At 39.9% G+C, this 19040-nt stretch overlaps 1 protein-coding gene across 4 annotated transcripts in view; it reads right to left on the bottom strand.

Moving 5' to 3' along the window:
* stxbp5a (syntaxin binding protein 5a (tomosyn)) overlaps window positions 1-19040 on the bottom strand; it is an 88113-nt gene that overhangs the window by 12759 nt on the left and 56314 nt on the right. For all 4 annotated transcript variants that reach the window (XM_069158217.1, XM_069158215.1, XM_069158216.1 and 1 more), the window contains exons 8-18: window positions 15249-15372; window positions 12907-12985; window positions 11957-12111; window positions 8011-8083; window positions 7569-7716; window positions 5595-5662; window positions 4530-4570; window positions 3932-4152; window positions 2242-2423; window positions 1763-1888; window positions 1198-1349 (exon numbers count right to left, since the gene is read on the bottom strand). In XM_069158217.1, the coding sequence (XP_069014318.1) occupies window positions 1198-1349; window positions 1763-1888; window positions 2242-2423; window positions 3932-4152; window positions 4530-4570; window positions 5595-5662; window positions 7569-7716; window positions 8011-8083; window positions 11957-12111; window positions 12907-12985; window positions 15249-15372 (1369 nt within the window). The remainder of the gene's footprint in view (window positions 1-1197; window positions 1350-1762; window positions 1889-2241; window positions 2424-3931; window positions 4153-4529; window positions 4571-5594; window positions 5663-7568; window positions 7717-8010; window positions 8084-11956; window positions 12112-12906; window positions 12986-15248; window positions 15373-19040) is intronic.

Below are 19040 nucleotides of genomic sequence, written 5' to 3'. Positions count from 1 at the left end.
AACTTTTGCTTAAGTATGAGCAGTTTGTCGTCATGACACTGCGGCATCGTCTATGTAGCTGCGCTGCCATTGTCCAACACATGGGGGCAGTGTGTCCACATTGAGAGACCCTATCGTCCATCAGTGGTACTGTAAAGCTGCATTGGCGATGTGTGTAAAAGGGATGGGCTGTGAGAGTGTATGTGTGAATGAGAGGCAAAGAGACAGAGACAGAGAGAGGTGGATAAATAAACAGACAAAGTCAATCAAAGTCCAAAGAAAGAGTAAGTATTTGTGATGCCAAAGTGCTCTGTCATGCATCAGCTTTGTGAACTGAGGCTGGATCATTTGAAATGCAATGTGAGTCGCTGCATTCATTCTCATATTCGGATTGGTTTACAGATTAGATCAGGGACGATGGACCTGCAAGGTAAGCTCAAGTGGCAAAAACTAGTCATCATGTTCAATGAAAACCTACACCTGTGTGATGGAAAGACGGGCCAGATTCAACTGTAGTTCCTATGAGATTCACTGTGCTTATATGGTCAACACCAAAAGCTGACTAATTAATAGAGTAATGTTCTGTGCAATTTTTCCTGATTGTTTCATTTTCACCTTTAAGACAAAAGCAGGACTCGAAAATCCATGTTCAGCTCAGTTAGATGCTGTGCCAGTTATTTTCTTCATGGTAGATGACCACAGTCAAAGTCAAATGTAAGTAGAGCAGAGAGAACACAATCAATTAATGGCTTTAGTAGCCAGACGTGAACAAACAGTAAGTCTAAAAAAAAACTTTCAAATATGATATTGGCAATGAGGATCAGACTTAAATTTTACTGCAGTACTTTTTACACAATCTTTTATTTACATACACAGCATGTATTGTGCTTCTGTAAACTTAATGAGAGCTCTAAAATTAAAGAAACATTTGGTATAATTAAAATAATAACTTTAGTTGCTGAGTGCAAATACACTGGGAATGACTGCGGTCTTCACGATCCCTTGATTATCTCAGAGTGACTTGCAAGTTTGGTGCACAATCAACTGAATTTTGAGATTGGGCAAAAAAAAAGCTTGGATGTGTGATTAGTCATGTGTGGGCATAAAATAATATGGCTGCTTTACTTTAAGTAAAAAAAAAAAAAATTAAAAAAAAAATCAGAAAAGTTTAAGTTGTTTGTCTTTCTGGTATCTTTCTTCTCCCTTTTTCCTTATTACCTCCAGAAGGTTGTCGTGTCTTTCTTGGCGAGCGGGGCTGTCTCTGGTAGGGGTCATTGGAACCGTAAAGCTCGACCGTCCCTAAGTTGAGCACTACTGTCTTCTGGACGTAGTCCACCACCGCCAGACCGTTACTGTTGCCAAACACCAATCTGGGGAGGGATGACAAAGTCAGAGAAGTGAAGGAAGCAGGAGGGGAAAAAAAGTTTGAGAAACAAGGATAAAAAGGTTATTTTGAAAAATGTGGTTGTGGGACTTGATTTAGTTTTCAAAGATAAAAACAATGTAGTCAGAGCACAAAAACAGCTGGAATGTCAACATTTTTCTGGCTGCCATAAACTGTGTTGACAGTCCTGGCTGTCACCATATTCCTTGAGCTGTTACTTCTTGAACCACACAACTGCACGTGTGTCTGCTCTCCCTATAAAATGGTGTTTTACAAATTGAAGTCATATTACTTTTTAACTGGAGATGAAACTGCTTGATATAAATAAAATAAATCCAGGTTCCCAACTTCCCAGAAGAGATTAAGTCTCGACTAAAATGTTACTGTGTGTGTACTTACAGGCCGTAGGAGGAATTGAGCGCCAGACTTGTGATCTGCTGAGGAGGCTCTCCGCTCACCCACACTAACTGGACCACCAAATCTACCTGGTATCCTGGAGACTGCTTCAAAGGAGTACTGCGCACTCTGTAGAGAGGCAGAATGGGGGCAAAAAGAGACAGCAAGAGAAACAAAAAATAAATGAAAAAGGGAGAGACATTGAAGAAATATTTAATAAAGAGAGTGATAAGTGGTGCAGCTGCGGTTCTGAGGCAGTTGTGTGTTGAGGGTCTGCCATGAGTGGTTGCAAGGGAATGATGGGGAGGCTGTGGCTGAGAATGCTTTAGGCGCTGAAGAAGTCTGTGCAAGTGTGCTTGAGGCAAAAGGCGAGAATCTTGTGTGTATGAGTATGTGTGCTCCTGCTTCTGAGAGTTTATGTAAGTGCCTCTGCATGTATGTATGTATGTATGTGTGTGTGTGTGTGTGTGTGTGTTTTATACTTGAGGCAGGGCATGTTGCCTCCATCAGAGTTGGTGCTGCTGGTGGAAGGGTGTGAAGGTGGGCCGCTCGTCTGAGGGGAGGCACCAGGGGTGGGATGTGCTGATGTCTGTTCACCCCCGCCACTCCCGCCATCTGGTGACTCTATGTCGTTCAGCTCGTACTGCATTCGCACCTCTAGTAACTGTACGAGGTGCACAGAAAAACATGCGCGGATATTAGCAAATGTATAAATGAGGATATGTCAAAATGAGATCTCAAATCTTGTAAACAACAATTCCTGCGAGGATGAGAAGAGGGCAATTGACTGTGAATGACAGCTGCATGCATTCACAGGGTCACTTTGATGATAAGGATTTGTTGATGTGTGTATGTGGGCAGATTGAGAGTCAAAAAGGCCCTCCAACACTGAAATGTTCAATTCCTTTTAAGTCCTCCTTCAGGCTACCCCTTTGCATCCTCCGCCTTCGCGCAGACACATGCAATCCTAAACACACACGTGCACACACACACACACACACACACACACACACACACACACACACACACACACACTGCCCATAAGCTTCTCTCCTTTGCATTCTGTCCGTCTCATTAGCCCCACTGACATGTGGGAGTGAAGAGTGATCAGTGCCCTCCTTCAGATTCTGTCTCCTGCCTGTCTCCGTCCTCCACTACCGTCCTTTTCTGCAAGGTTATAGAGAGGTGTTCGACCTTGCGCAAAGGGAGCCTGTTCTCCTAATTACAGCTCACTACTGCTGCATATCTAGTCCTGATCCACATCGCAACACATGGAGTTGAAGAAAAGGGCCTGAAATTTCCCTGACATGCATCGGTGCTCATTTGCAGTCAAATAGCAAAGCTTCAGGAAACATGAAAGTGACTGACTTGAATCTGTCTCTTTCAGCTGCTACCAAGGTGCTTCTAAACAAAGCAATCGAAGTCGGCAAAACTTTTTTTTTTTTTTTTTTTTTGCTATTTGTTTGGAGGAGTTGAAGATTTGGACATTTAAAACAAAGAACACAAAAAGAGCATCAGATAAACAAATCACAGTACTGCCCACATACTATGATTGACAAGATCTCTGTGAAGTCTGGTGCAACAACACCACAGCGAGGACTGCTTGCCAAGAAAAATGTTGCCAGACTTTTAAATAAATACAGTATCATGCTGGTTACTGATTTATCACTTGACTGACGGCGACCGACAGCAGAAACTAAGCATAAATGCACGCACCCTCTCACTTGTAACATAAAGTAGGAGCTGTGAGCATAACAGTGATTAAACTTCATTTCTCCGTATTTCATTAAACACTGACTCCCATCACACCGACATTAGCACTTACATCGCTATCAAGGCAGATTAAGATGGTGTAGCTTTGCTTGTTCACCGCTCTGTCTGTTGGCATGGTAACCATACTGCCCTTGACCAGGCAGATCTATGAGTGCATGTGTGTGTGGTTGTGCATATGTCTCAGTATCTTAAAGCCTGGGAGAAAGTGAGGGGTGAGGGCTATTCATAACAAACACAGGCATCGTGTTTGGTGATGGAGGGCTTCACGGTCACATTAAGTCCCTGGTTTTTTATGACTGTGCTTGTGTCGTTCAAACAGACCTAGAAAGACAGAGAATATAAGGGAAAAGAGATGTGTTTTCTGAAAGTTGAGAAAATTGTTTTTAAACCGTTACCCACCTGCACCACCTCAGTAGTTACTTCCAGCTTGCTGAAGCGGTAGATGATAACATTGGCTGACACCCCGGCCACACACAGCATCCTGCTCTCGGGGCACCAGGCCATGATCTGTATGGCGAAGGGGTCTTCATCTGACACCTCAGTGCTGCCCTTGTCGTCCTTAGACCGGTTCCTGTCAAACACCTTGGCTGTCTTGAGTTTATAGAGCACCTGGAGCATTACTAGAAAAAACAGGAGAGAAAAAGAAAGCAGTAGTTGCAATCGAGGCATTTCAGACATTTAGAGCCGAATGCTACACGAGGTAATGGGGTGCCTTAAACAATACAGAAGTGATCGTCACTGCAATAAATTAAAACTTAACAAAAATATGTTAGCTCTTTAACGTTGTTTAAGTCTGCAAATACTATTTTTTCTATACAGAAAATTTCCTTTCAGAAAGCGTTTATTTATTACTCAAGTTTCTAAAGTGATATTTTCTTTCTTACTTTCCGCTTTTTTATTTCAAAGTTTATTTGAAGCGCACACTGTCCTCTACTGTTTGAAAATTCAACACAGGTGATATAAGAAACAATGCTTGTAATTTATGAGCAGAACTTACTTGCAGAGGCATCCCAGAACTTCACAGTTCCATCAGCATGCCTGGAAAATGTGAGCGTTGAAAACAGGAGAAAAAATTGAAAGAACATTTTTTTAGTTTAGTTTTAGTGTTGTGTTGTCTTGTACAACAAAACATCGAGTTCTAACTTATATTTTCAGTTTGATCAAACAAAAACAGACAACTTGTAAGATTTGCAGCAGTAAAGAAATCTCAGGAATATCTTTCAAAAAAGCCTTAAATAAAAATTAAATAAAAATATTTTTGATGACTTTTCGGTTCAAAAGCATTTACAACCAAATTTCCAGGAAGAAAATATACAACAAATATCAAAATTAAAATGAGTTTTGTTTTGCAGCTGTTAGCCACCGAGTTAAATTTTCGGGAAATCTTCATGCCATTATATCCAGTTATATTGAGGACAAAAGCGTGCTTCCGACTTTGTAGCAACATTTTGGAGAAGGAAAACATTTATTTTCCAGCAAATTAAGGTGCGATGTCCACATGCTTCTGGCCATGTACCATTAATTGGGTTAGTAAAAGAATGTTAAACTCTTGATAATTGACAGTTTTGAGATTTGATGTCCAGAAAAATGTCATGTGCTGTATTTTGGTTGTTAGTTCTCTCCTCTTTCCCTTATCTCTGTTTGTTTTGTTTCCGCGTTCAGCTGAGTGGATTGGGAGAGAAATATTTTGCAGGCTGTGGCATTCTTAGACAGAGAAAGAAGCCTGGACAGAATAGTAATGTTATTCGGTCCAGGGGAGAGAAGAGAGGGAGGCAGGAGAGGAGAGGAGCGCGAGCCTCCTGCTGCCAAACCCATACCTCAATGTCACTTCTTCAGTGCTTGTGATCTGTTAAAAACGCCCCTTCTCGCCTTGTTGACAGCTTAGCGCGGGATAATAAACATCAAAATGGAGCAAAGTGCACATGATTGGAATACATGAAGGCCTACAGTAAAGTGTTTAAGAAAAAGCTCCCTCGCTGTGGTGACCTGACAGTGGCGGAGAGGTGAAAGTAATTGCAGCAGGATAATAACGATAATGCTAATGAAATCAGTATTATCTTACCCAGTAATGATGATCTCTGGGTAGCTTTGTGTGCCTTGACCCCAGTTTCCACCACTAATAGGCCATTCCTGGATAAACAGCAGACACACACACTGCATTAGTGAATGATATAGTACAGGAGCAGCTCTGTCAATAAACGGCGTGTCAATAAAACACGTTGATTCTAGAAACCGACGATGTGATAAAACTGTACGTGTGAGGCTGCTTGCGAAAACAGGTTGAAATCCTTTGTGTACGTCTCTCAGTGTGACTTGCAATTATACATTATGCACCTCAGAGAGTGTGTGCCTCCATCTGCGAGTATGTGTGTGCGTTAGTGGGGGCTTGGCTTTGAACACGTTGACACATACAAAGGTCACCAGGATGACTCATGGTGATCTTTATGTGAGAATGCCCTCCTGGAGCTAAGTATGGCTCGTGCTTAGAAGAAAAAAAAAGTAAAAAAGAAGACGCTGGGTTCCCAGTTTGGGTTAGAACATGCTGACATTTCCGACAGAAACCGAGAGCAAGGCGACAGGGAAAAGAACATAAGCATACATAATGGCTGAAGGAGCAGGGGGTCTGTCTCAGATGATACAGGGATAAGAGACGAGAATGAGAGGAGAGAGGAGGTGTGCAGAAAGAGAGGAGGATCATTCGGTAATATGACAGTTATATGGTACATTTAGCTTCATGGAAACATTGAGAAATATACTTTAGTAACACAGGGACAAATTTCAAAACTGAATGCAGTTTGCATCTCTAGTATGCACATCGATGTATTAATGTGGCCTTTATCATGCAACCTTGTTGATCTTGGTGTAGCGCATGATGGTTAGAGGGTGCAGTGTGGGACATTTACATTTCTAATTTAGCCATTTAGCTTTTTTAAGACACCATCATCCACATTAACGTGAAGGAAAATTGCACCCTCAGGATAGTTTTACACTGTTATGCATCATGTATTTGTGATAGGTGAGGTATTACATAGGTTGTTTTAATTACTTTAAAAACAAAAAATGATGATTTGATGGCATTCAATGATGGCACATAGCATTTAATCAATTTTACTAACATCTGCCCATATTACAGCTCTGTAACTCCTGAATAATTTCTGTTTTCTGAGAAGTTTCCAAAATATTTAATACTAATAACAGGGACTACTTAAAAAACTATCTTAAAGTTATGCTGGCATCCCCGTGAGGCACAGTGGTGCTTAGAGATAATTGTAACAGTGACATGCGTTCATGCTTCCAGTGACAATATTAACAATGTGATGTCTAGCATGTATTGTTTACCAGGTTTGTCCTCTAGTTTAGCCTGATAGCATGCTTACAGTTGCTGGTTAGCACTGAACATAGATTGAAGCTGAGGCTGATGACACTAGTTTCTCAAGTGTTTGCTAAATACTGGTGATACGATTAAACTGGTGCACTTTCAATAAATAACTTTCATTCCTTTTACAAACTTAGAGGCTTTTAGTCTTTGAACAGTGGGTCAACTGAACTTGCAAAAGTGTACAATTCTAAAGAAAAGCATGCAATTAAACTGAATTAATAAAACTATTCATTTGGGTTTAAATGGTCTTTTATTTTAAGTAAATTTCCGTTTTTCTTGTTATTAATACTGAACAGTATTACCAGGAAACCTCTGTGGATTTGAGACAATTTTAAGGACACAACATCTGTTCCACTCCTTAAAGTACCTCCAGTCAAAATGAATGTGTTGTGGATACACTACGTACAACCTGAGAACAAATTAATATCTCTTCTTCCCTGACAAATGAGTTTTCCTTTTCCCCCTTTTTGCCTGTCTGTGCAAAATTGTAATCTTGGAAAGAAGTCTTTTCTCTTTAATTCTCTGTGTCTCATCCCAAAGCCTGATATTCACCATGGATATGATATGAAAGATTGTCTGTTAAGGTTTCAGAGAAAGAAGGGAACAACATCAGCAGTAAGACCCAGTGTTACAACATAAAGCTTTCTTGCATCGTACCCTTTTGCTGTAGCCCTGTCGTTTCTGCCGCGAGCCGACAGAATAAAGTGCAGGTATGAGGTCCACAGGGCAGTCGGCAAAGTACTCGCAGCAGGTCACAGGAGACTCGTGGATAGTCAGAGGATAGGGGTTCTCAAATATGGGGTAACTGTTCAAAGGAGAGTACAGACAAAGTCTCTCTGAATGACATCAGTCAGTCTGCCACTATCAGTCCATTAGTACTTGTCAGTACTGCATGCCTGCTTAAAGTTGGATTTCAATAAATGCCAGACATTCCTTAATAATATAAATTATGAAAGTAAGCTGTATAATTATTAAAAGAAGGGGGCAATAAATAACAGAGATAAGAAGCACGAACAGGTCATCTGCAGTATTTTAGCTCACATGAAAGAAAGAAAAGGAGTCAAGATGATGAAGAATTATTTAACAGTGCCAGACTCACCCATTTTGTGCAAGGTCGATCACCACTAAATCCTTTTCTAGAAGGACCACCACAGCGTAAGGTTCCTGAAAATCTGTAAAATGAAACCCACAAAGACAAGTCGTTCATCACACTGCAGTCTTATCAGTATTGTAATTCTTCAAGAAAGAAGTCCTCTGAAATCTGCAAAACCACATGGGATCAATTCCTTACACTTTATACGGCAAATCATTTCTATGCCCTGAAGGTGTGAGGGCAGGAAAGCCATACGCTTACATATATTAATCTATGAATAATATAACAGTTGGGAATATCGCTTTGGTTGAATATTTGTATCAGTCTCATTTGAGAGTAAAATGTAATATTTCCACTTTAGGATGAGTCTCTTGTAACTTAACTGTGGTAATGGATGAATATATAACTTTGAATTGCATAATCTATGGAAGCACAACATCGGAGCCGGTACAGCCTTCACTATGCTGCTCAATTTTGTAGAGAATGAATCCAAATATTGTTTAATTTTAGTAGAATAACCCAGATCACATGTCCAGTTGAGAGTTCCCACATCGGTTTGCTGGTGACAGGGACTAAATCAGAGCAGCTGGGAGTTCAAAGCCTCACTAAACAAGACCACAACAAAATTTATGGGAAAGGAAAGAAATACAAAGCTGCCCTCAAGCTCCGTCGGGACCCACAGCAGTCATAAAGCACAGGACTTTGCATTACATACAAACAGTAGCTCCACTTCTTCATTTATTTAGCATATTTGATTTGGAAATATCATAACTGGTTCTACCATTCAGATATGTACTATTTGAGGATGTCTGGTTGTAAACTGGTCTGTCAAAAGACTCACAGTGACTGGGGTACACCTGTTTGGTACAAATCCAAGGTTATTTGACATTTTATGTCTCTGTCCTTTTACTTCCCTGGTTCTGAAGTGATTCACATTCTGTACCCACTTTTGGCAACTGGGAAGTCTGACTAGCAACTGTAATGATGTCCACTTTCACTGCTGATTCACCAAACAATAGAAACTACTTGCAAACCAGTTAACCAAACCCCCCAAAAATCTTCTTGATAATAAAGAGATAATTGGTCCGTTTTAATTATACTTCCAATAGCACATAAGTAAGGACTCAAGTTTAAAATATAATACAGCATATGAGTATATCAGTTTGTCTTCATTTCAGGTATCAAGGCAAGTGTGTGTGTGTGTGTGTGTGTGTGTGTGTGTGTGTGTGTGTGTGCGTGCGTGCGTGCGTGCGTGCGTGCGTGCGTGCGTGCACTTAAATTATGATTGTGGATATGCAAAGAAAACAAAAGTTAGATAACAGGATAGATGGGCTCAGGTTTGAGAGATTACCAAATCGAGTGAGAATCTGTTGCAGAATTTTTGATTCCATAGAGAAGTAATCTATTAGAAGGTTTTTCCAGTGTGTAATGTGTATGGTGTTCCTTGATTTCCAGTTCAGGAGGATACTTTTCTTGGCGATAGTTAGGGCCACAAGGAATAATCTATTGTTTGTTTTCTTCAGTTTGATTGTTGATAGGTCACCTAGTAAGCAGAGTGAGGAGGATAATGGGATGTGGCAGTGCAGGATGACGGACAGTGACTCTGTGATTTCTTTCCAAAAGTGATTAACGGGTGTGCGGTGCCAGGTGGCATGAACGTAGCTATCCGGACTGTTTTGTGTGCAATGTGAACAGATATCATATGAAAATCTCATTTTAAATGTTTTTTTGCCCAGTACAATGAATTCTGTGGAAATTGGATCCAGGAGTAATGGATAGGTGTAGTTCCCATTTTATTGATGGTATGGACAGCGTAGTCAGACTGTAAAATTATTCTGTATATTTTGAAGAGGAGCTGTTTTGAGGTCGTGATGTTAATTCATTCTGAGGTAGAGGGAGGAAGATTGGATGGCATAATATGGCATTTTGTTTGAATGAATGATTTAAATTGCAGATATTCCAGGAATTGATTTCTCCCGATGTCAAACATCTGGACCGAGTGGGGGAATGAAACCAGCCTGTTATTATGGAAGATGTGTTTAAGATGAGCCTTTTGTAGTCCATGTGCAGAAGTTAAGTGTTTTTTTGTTACTTAAAAAATCAGGGTTGTTTCTGATGGGAGTAAAATTGGAGAATCCTAGGATTGGCTGAGAAAAGGTAAGTCTGAGATCTGAATGTCTTTACATACTGATTGTTCTAGGTCTAATCATGTGTTCTCTGTTTGATTGGGATGGATCCATTTATATATCGATTAAAGTTGATTTGCCAGACAGTAATGGTAAAAATGTGGGGCTTCAAGTCCTCCTGGCATTTTTTGAATGAAGCAATTCTAAGCAGCTATAAAATGTATGTACAAGAGTGGATAAATATGTTTTGAGACTGCTGTTCTTGCGCGCGAACGGACCGCAGCACCGTGACATGCACAAGGCAGGAGAAAGGTACAGTATACATGTAACTGTACTGAGTAAGTGTTAACAATGTTGTCAATTGTTCAAAATCAGCACCGGAGTTACACAAGTTTTTATGAGCAGTCGTCCAGTGCGTCAGCAATTCTTTACACACAGGAAACTTGAACAGAGAGCGCACATAAAAGTATGTAACAAATCGTTGGGGAACAGAAAGAAGTCGCAGGGAGCCAAATCTGGTGAGTAGGGGTGGTGGGGAGCAACAATTATGTTGTTGTGGTCGAGAAACTTGTGTGTTTTCAGTGCGTTGTGAAAGGACGGACTGTCATGTTAAAGAACCCATCTGCCATAGCGCCACAGTTCAGGTCAATTACACTCAAAGTTTTTCCTCAGATGCCTCTTTACATCACAGTAGAACTTGGTGTTGAACTCATTAGGGTTCAACTTTCCTCCTGCTCCATGCACATCATGGCAGTGCACTCTGTTCACATGCAAGAGCAGCAGTCTCCAAGCTTATTGATCCACCCTCGTAAATGTTTTGGGATTTCAGACACGTCAATTCCTTTCTGAGAATACCAGGCAATACTAAGAAAAATCCATCCTTTAAGGAATGCCATGACATGTGGCCAAAAGCTTAGAAAAAAAACAAGCAAGTGGACTTTATTCTATAAGTTTTTGTTACACTATTTCCAGAGAAACTTACACTGTATTTATTTTTATGAGTTGCGCTTTTAATCATTCCTTTGTCTGGAAACTGCATCTGTCTGCTGGTTGTTGTGTGTGAACTAGTATTAGTTATGGCACTTTGTCTGCCATTTGCTTTTTCCCTCCAAACATTTTTGAGTACATGTTACATTTTGCATCGTCTGCAGTCACATCATCACTCATGATGGTTGAAGCATGTGCAGGCACACACTATCTGCCAGAAATGCATCGTGTAATCCAAAGACCCAGTGACATAATGAAGTCACCACTGTTACGTAACTCATTAATCCTTTCTGTGGCTGTATATGTGCCCGATAACACAGCAGCACAGATTAAATACAGGATTACATACATGCAGGATCCCATATCGTAGCTGTTGACTTTCCGACACAGGATATAAGATAATAATTTAATTTAGATATAAGGCTATTGTGTTCAAAGGGATGAAATGAAAATGTAATATTCTGTGCATCAGCTAATGAAACTGAAAAGTAGGCTCCTTTGGGAAATTTCATATTCATTACAGAAAAGCACTAACACAGGGGCGAGCAATCCGACGTAATTAAAAAACAAAAAGGTGTGTGTGTGTGTGTGTGTGTGTGTGTGTGTGTGTGTGTGTGTGTGTGTGTGTGTGTGTGTGTGTGTATCGGTGTGTGTGTGAGTCCAAAAGAAGGAAAGGGAGACAATTCCCGTACAAATATAACCCTCATACATATAAACACTGACTGGTTAAAACACATACTGTACTGTAAGTGCACATGCAGACCAAAACACACACACACACACACACACACACACACACACACACACACACACACACACACACACACACACACACTTACCATTAGGATATGGTGTCTCACAAAGTGTGAGGAAGTCTACTATAGGATAGTCCATCTCCAGCACAGCAGTACTCTTCCCATGCATTACCGTCAGACATGGCCGCCGGCCCACCGTGTCATAAGACAGACCACCGGACAAGATTATGAAGGGCTCCCTGGAACACACACACACACACACACACACACACACACACACACACACACACAAGCATAGGCATAAAGGTTTTAATATGAAAGTGTTTTATTTAAAAATATAGTTATTCTTAAATATTGTATATTCTTACACATTAAATAATGATAATGTTTAATGGAACCAGCAGGTAAACTGACTTTAAGGATTTGCCTTACGATTTGGTACACGTTACCAGAAACCATGAGTTAATTTGATTTTACCTTTAAAAGAATTAGGATTTTAGTGTGTGTGTGTGTGTGTGTGTGTGTGTGTGTGTGTGTGTGTGTGTGTGTGTGTGTGTGTTTGTGCAGTAACTACACAGTATATTATGGTACAGTATATGTAAGGTGTCCTGATACACAGTAAATGACAACAGAGGTGGAGCTGAAGAAGACTGTGATGCGAGGAGGAGTAAGAGTTTCTGAATTCAATATCAACACACCTCACACAGAGTTTGTCACTTACATTACAGCCTGATAGTTAAGTAGAAAGAAGTGTTGTTGCTAGGAAATGGTTTGTTCAGCAGGATTGATATAAGACTTGTGGGAAGTTGTGGGCAGCTCCTTCTCCAAGGGAAGCATACATTTGTAACTCACTGCCTCTGCATGAGTTATTAACTCATGTAAATAACCTTGTTGTGTCTTACGTCACAGCTGAGTTAATTAAATACATTCATGCCCAAGCATGTGTGCATGTGCGCAAGTGTATATTAGTGTGTGTGTGTGTGTGTGTGTGTGTGTGTGTGTGTGTGTGAGAGAGAGAGAAAGAGGGACCCTACCCATTTCTAGTTGTTTTGTACTCCACTTTAAGAATGGGTTTACAAGGCTCTGGTTTCTTCCCGTCCTTGGGCTGTTTTCCTAAAATAGAACAAACAGAAGTTACTTTAGTTTGCCAGTTCACTTCTTCTTCACCTCCTCTCTCTCATCTTGCTTCTCCTGTCATCTCTTTTTCTTTTTTTCCCCCCAGAAGCTGCACTTAAAATGCTGCGCTGAACAGTCGTCAGACAATAACAGAAGCCTATTCATCAGAGAGGAGAAAGACTAATGCAGAGGCCGGGACATGCAAAGAAGGTGTGAAAATCATGGATGATTTACAGAACCCATCTATTCCAACCTCGAGAGACGTCACTGCGAAGGACATTTGCACATTCATCACATCCGTGCCTACCTGCGCATAGTTTTGTATCACAATGCACAGTAAATGGTTGAATGTGTCTAAAATATTACCAAGTGAGCCCGAATGCAGGTCTGTATAATAAAGAACACTTTTAATAACAACATCTAAATAACGGATATCGAAAAAGACAATTAAAGGAGCACTTATAAGCCTTAAATCTGTCAAAGGAATTTGCATAATTGGCCATTAAATACCAAACTAATTATGCATATAGCAGTGGGAGAAACAACTAATTAAAAAGCCTGTGTGGTGAAATCCTTTCTGCAGTCCCCAACACACTAAACCAGCTTGAGAAACTGGTTAGAAGTTCCTTCCTTTGATTTAAATCCTTTCCTTGTTCCTCTCTTGCTCTCTCTGTCCAGTCGCCGCTGTCACACACTCTGTCTATTCCTTCCAGGTCCTTAATCTGGGTGAACTGTCAAAGTACTCTGTGAGATGAGTAGGTGTGTGTGTGGGACAGAGGAGTATGGATTAGAATTCATCTTCAAAAGAGCAGACTCGCTTTCTGCAGGAAATAAACAGCACCGGCACTAACAAATGTGCATGTGGGCACGAAGTAAAGCAAACAGAGGCAGGGCATAATTGAACTGACAATAATCCTCTAAATGAAATGAGGAAACAACCAGGGGGCCATGTGCAGGGAGACTCTTGATGTATGGCAACAACGAGAGCACGTCTCACAGAAGGCAGTGGTAACAGTGAACTGTAAAAGTATACAGTATTATATAAGACCTGTAAGTAATCAGAATCAGTGGCTTTATTTTTTTATGTGATGATCTAAAGAAAAAGTAGTCAAATTCTTTCCTGTGAAGAGCCAAGGATTGATCTGGTTGGAGGGCAGCGGGCCAAAAATAAATGTTTATATTTCATTCAAATCTAATATATTTCACACAAAATTTACATTCTGAATTAAACAATTAAAATACTAGTCTTTAATCGGCCCAATAGTAACTTTTTAAGCAGAAGCGTGTCAAATGCCGTGGCAGACAATGCAAAGAAAGTGCCCCAAATTGGGTGACTCTGATCTAAAGACACTGATGTATCAATCTCCATATGGATACAACACATGAAATTTGATGTCCTCACGTATTTTTAAAGGTATATGGTATATTCACACACATGGTGACCAACGTTTTTGTTCAGATCCCTCAGTACAAAGCAAAGTCTACTTGCAACGCATCATCACAGGCTGCATTTCTATAAGTCTGTTTAATCTGAACATGTTCTAAAAAAGCAAAGAGGGAAAGATAGTCAATATTTCACAAAATAAGCAAAGGTTGAAAACAAGTTAACATGGAACTGTGGCAAAAAAAAAAAATCTCATTTGCTGTGTCAGTAAACATCACACACCCCTTTAGGTTCATCTCACAACTCTCTGTGGGAGTCCTGAGCCATTTTTTGGGAGGTTTTGCACAACAAATGCACTGATACGAGAATATTTTGATTCACGTTTTTTGACCGTCGCATAGAAAATGTCTCACTCTGTGATGGTTACGATGTTTACTGTCAGGAATCAAGATCAAATATTGAATTCCTACACTCCTTATAAACTTAGATGTACTAAGAGTTAAATTAGGTTCAGGACATTGTATTAGTTGAGATTGGAGCCATGTAAATGTCTTCAAAGATAAAACCACTGAATTATCATATGCTTGCAGTATGTTTGTAGATCAGCTTCCAGATAGTTAACATATAATTCCAAAAGCATTGTATGATGAGACCATCATGCATCTTGCTGCAGATCACTTCCTGTTTAATACATTGTGTCCTCCAGTTGCCCTGCACAAGTGTCTGGTCCTCTCCCTGAATTCCTGTATGAAAATTGTATGTAAACATGACAAAGTATTAAACGTGTGGGTCAGGTAGTGATTTCAGACACAGCCTGCGTGTGCGTGTGCGTGTGCGTGTGTGTGTGTGTGTGTGCGCGCGCCTTCCGCGACTTACCGTGTGGTGTGATTGTCTGTATGGGCTTGCCCTGGCCTCTGATGTTCCATATGGTCAGAGTTCCATCTGAGTGACTGCAAATGAACTGCTTGCCCTCGTGATGCCAGGCAACTGAGTGGATAGCCTAAGAAACGACAGGCAAAGAGGCGAGGGAGGAGACAGTGGTTGAGCAAGTTGAAAACATCATATGCCACCACGTCCCTGACGCTACAAGTTTGTTGCATTACCACAGCCATACGGTGCATAACGTTCATGAGTGGTGATGTCCGTGACTTTGTACTCTTGGACAGATGGTTAAAGTGAGATAAAAGAGTCATAAATGCATATCATATCGGGAGAAGCTTACATATGACTTTTATTATCATGGTTATACATTTCAAAATTCAATTTTTTTAAAGATACAAATTCGATCAAGAACTTTTTTTTATCTTCAACATTCAATATAACTGAACCAGATAACCCTGATTCAGGGTCATTTGGAGCCATGGATTTAAGATATTGAATTGAGGTAAAACAAAATCCTTTAGTATTTAGTTTGAGGTTGTGAGTTTTTTGTGCATTTAAAAGTCAAGCAAAGAAGTAAAGACACGACCACACGTTTAGATGAAATAAAAGTAATCAAAATCCTAATATCTACATAGTTTTCTAGAAAAGCCACTGATGCTAAAAAGGGAGCAAGTTTAAGTGTTTAGTCAGGGCTTAAAAAAAGCCAGAGGCGGGTACAGGTGAACTAAATAGAGTAGATACAGATCTCTGATACGGACACAAGCTCACAACTAAATGAATATATAAGGAGAGACAGACAAGAGTTGGAACCATCGTCCTCTGTCCTTCCCAACATCTGAACAGTCCTGCTGTGAGCCTGGCTCATGATGATTTAACTGATAAGAAATCACTGAAAATACAAACACATCATGACCTAAGAATGCCATTGAAGGGCAACCTTGCTTATTGATGCGCTTTTCATAGCTAATAATGAAAACCAGTGAACATTATGATATTGAGTAAATTCCACAACACCTGCAGCATCAGTAACACTGCAGCGCTCATGACAAACCAAACGCTTTGTCTGTGGGAAGTTCATTATTTTACAGACAAATATTGATCTCTGACATGAGTTATAGCCTTTTCTGAAAAATTAGCTTGCTGGTCATGCTAAGTGACTGATTAAGTACACACTTTACTCCAAGCACTATTTGATAGAAATTCTGTCTAAAGTTCCCCTCATCGCTTAAACGGGAACTTGCTACTGATCCTGTCTACCTTGTCTCCCTAAAGCTGCTACTTTGTCTCACGTCACTCATCTGAAATGAGTGATTACCTCGCTGTCAGGGCCAATGTGAAAATACAGTCAGGTTAAGTCAATCTCTTTCAATTTCAGCTGCAATGAATTTTTAGTTGTATATGAATTTTGCCTTCGGTGTGTCATTAATCATGAAAGATGCTTTGTGTCAGGCTACCTGAATCTGCTGAGGTTTTAGGAAAGCAGCTACATGACTTAGCACGGGAAACAGTGTCAACTTGTGCTCAAACGACACCAGTGATTCACTCACCACAATAAACCAAGTTTTATCTGTCACAGTAAACTGTCTCATATTTTTATTCTTTGTCGGGTAATGACACCAATCCATCGCTTGCTAATAAAGAATGCTATCCTTTAAATAGGCTTGCTTGACCAGAGCTTAAAATGGCAAAGATGAAAGTTTTAAATTGTGAATAAGTTGTTTATGTCCAACTAAACTAAATCATAGTTTCCTGTTTTTCGATCCACAGCCTTTTCAAAAGTCTTATTATTTTGCTTTTCTCAGTGAGATTTCCTCGAGGTCACGGTGAGCTACACAGACACACAGACTCCTGCTGCGCAATTAATGACTCATGGATAAAGTTCTTTGGTTATGGAGTTTCCTGATTTCCTGTTCATGTGGATTGTTTGCTTAAAAATAATTTGACATGATGAGTAATGGCTTAGGTGTCTTAATAAGCTGGCAGCGGTGGCGTTCGGAAAGTGTCGGGGATGGTGGGATGCAGCTGCCAAGAAGGAGAGCTAGTTTGTCAGCGATGTTTTTGCCTGAAGTGATTCACCGGTGTGCAGTGCCAGGTGGCGTGGATGTAGTTATCACAGGTGTTCTCAATTAACTAATTTCTGATTCTGTAAAAAAAATTGTGCATCTCACACTGAAATGAAATGAATTATGGAAGACTAAGTTTTACTTGTAATTATACATACAGTGGGCATTGTTGGGGACCCACATCCTAAAGTCAGCACTGGCCGGGACTATAGGTCTCGTTTCCATTTAATTTAGCAATTTATGGATAGATGTTAGACATCAATGAGCTTAGATATGAGTAGAAGGGATCTAAGATTGTTTTCTTTATGCTGACTACAGCCAAGGTGAAAGATTTGATCTGCGGATATTTAAGAAAATACTAAATGCTGAAACTCATCACACGTATATTAGAAAAATCCCCCATTCAGCCACAAATTGTTTTTCAGCAAGACTTCCAGACAGACTTCTAGAAATCTATCAGTGTATTGTTCGCTGTGACAGTCTCAATAGGCAACAATAAGCTGTTTTTAATTGGAAGATGAGTAGGGTAATTCAAACACATGGCGCTCATCAAATCAAACAATGCTAATTAAAAAGACTAATTTCATGATTTATTACATTAGGTCAGTTTCCACAGATTTGTCCTTTGGGGATGAGGGAATTCAGTCAACACTTATTACAATCACACAGGAGCCTCTTACATGGACACACACACACACACACACACACACACACACACACACACACACACACACTTTCACTTTAACAAACACACAGATTGATGATGTAAAACAGACATAAACATAAACATGCATATTTCAGCCCGAGTCAGAACAGCATCTGCCAGCATTGTGTCACACTGGGACCCAAATCAGCCCTCAAGTGCCACACACGGTCATGTTTCCATCACTTCAGAGAAAACGACATTGACGTATTCTCATGGAGACTTACCCTAACTCAACCATAATTAATATTTGCAGTCTGACATCTAAATCTAACCTATATCATAACCTTAAAACCAAGTATTCTCCTTTAAAAGCAATAATTTACATTATGAGCACTCGTTCCCAAAAGGGATTCAAGTCCCAACAATCTGACTGTCCCCACAAGACGTGTAATACAAGTACACACACAAACAGGGGTTCTTGCAACGATTGTAATTTGTCCCAAGTAATAAAAAAAATCATCCAAAAAAGGCTTAATCTAAAAAAACAAGCTGTTGGGAGAAAAAATGTCAACATTAATTCCTGCTGAGCAATCCATTTTTGTATTGGAACATGAAATCCTCTCCGTTTCTGTTTTTGTGTGTTGCTGTTGTTACATAAGCCCTGTAAGCCCCAGTGAGCTTCTATTTACCAATTAAGACTTGTTCTATATTAAAAAAGATGATGCAATGTAATGTTAATACTTATATCAAAGTACCACTAAGACTTTGGTCTATAATTTCAGAGGTACAGTACATTGTCAAACTGTTTGAAAAGTTGGGATTTTGACACCAAGGTGATGTCTTCTTAGATGAAGTCCGGATGATCACATAAGTCATTCACTCTTTAATCCATTTGATTTAAAAATAAAGACAAATCTCCGTAAAGACATTTTCTTAGCCAGAAATCCTAGCGTCAGTCTGAATTTTAATTTTGTGATCTCCTGACTTTCAACTCGTGCCATCATCAGATCAAAACTGTTGTCCAGTACTTAAATTCATGAAAAAGACTTGGAAAATGAATTACATTACCATCATACA

The sequence above is a fragment of the Embiotoca jacksoni genome, unplaced genomic scaffold, assembly GCF_022577435.1.
Source record: "Embiotoca jacksoni isolate LCO1_2020_lvr unplaced genomic scaffold, fEmbJac1.0.p SCAF_23, whole genome shotgun sequence".
Classification (NCBI taxonomy): Eukaryota; Metazoa; Chordata; class Actinopteri; family Embiotocidae; genus Embiotoca; species Embiotoca jacksoni.
The sequence above is the reverse complement of the archived record's forward strand: the minus strand, read 5'-3'. Positions and strand labels throughout refer to the sequence as shown.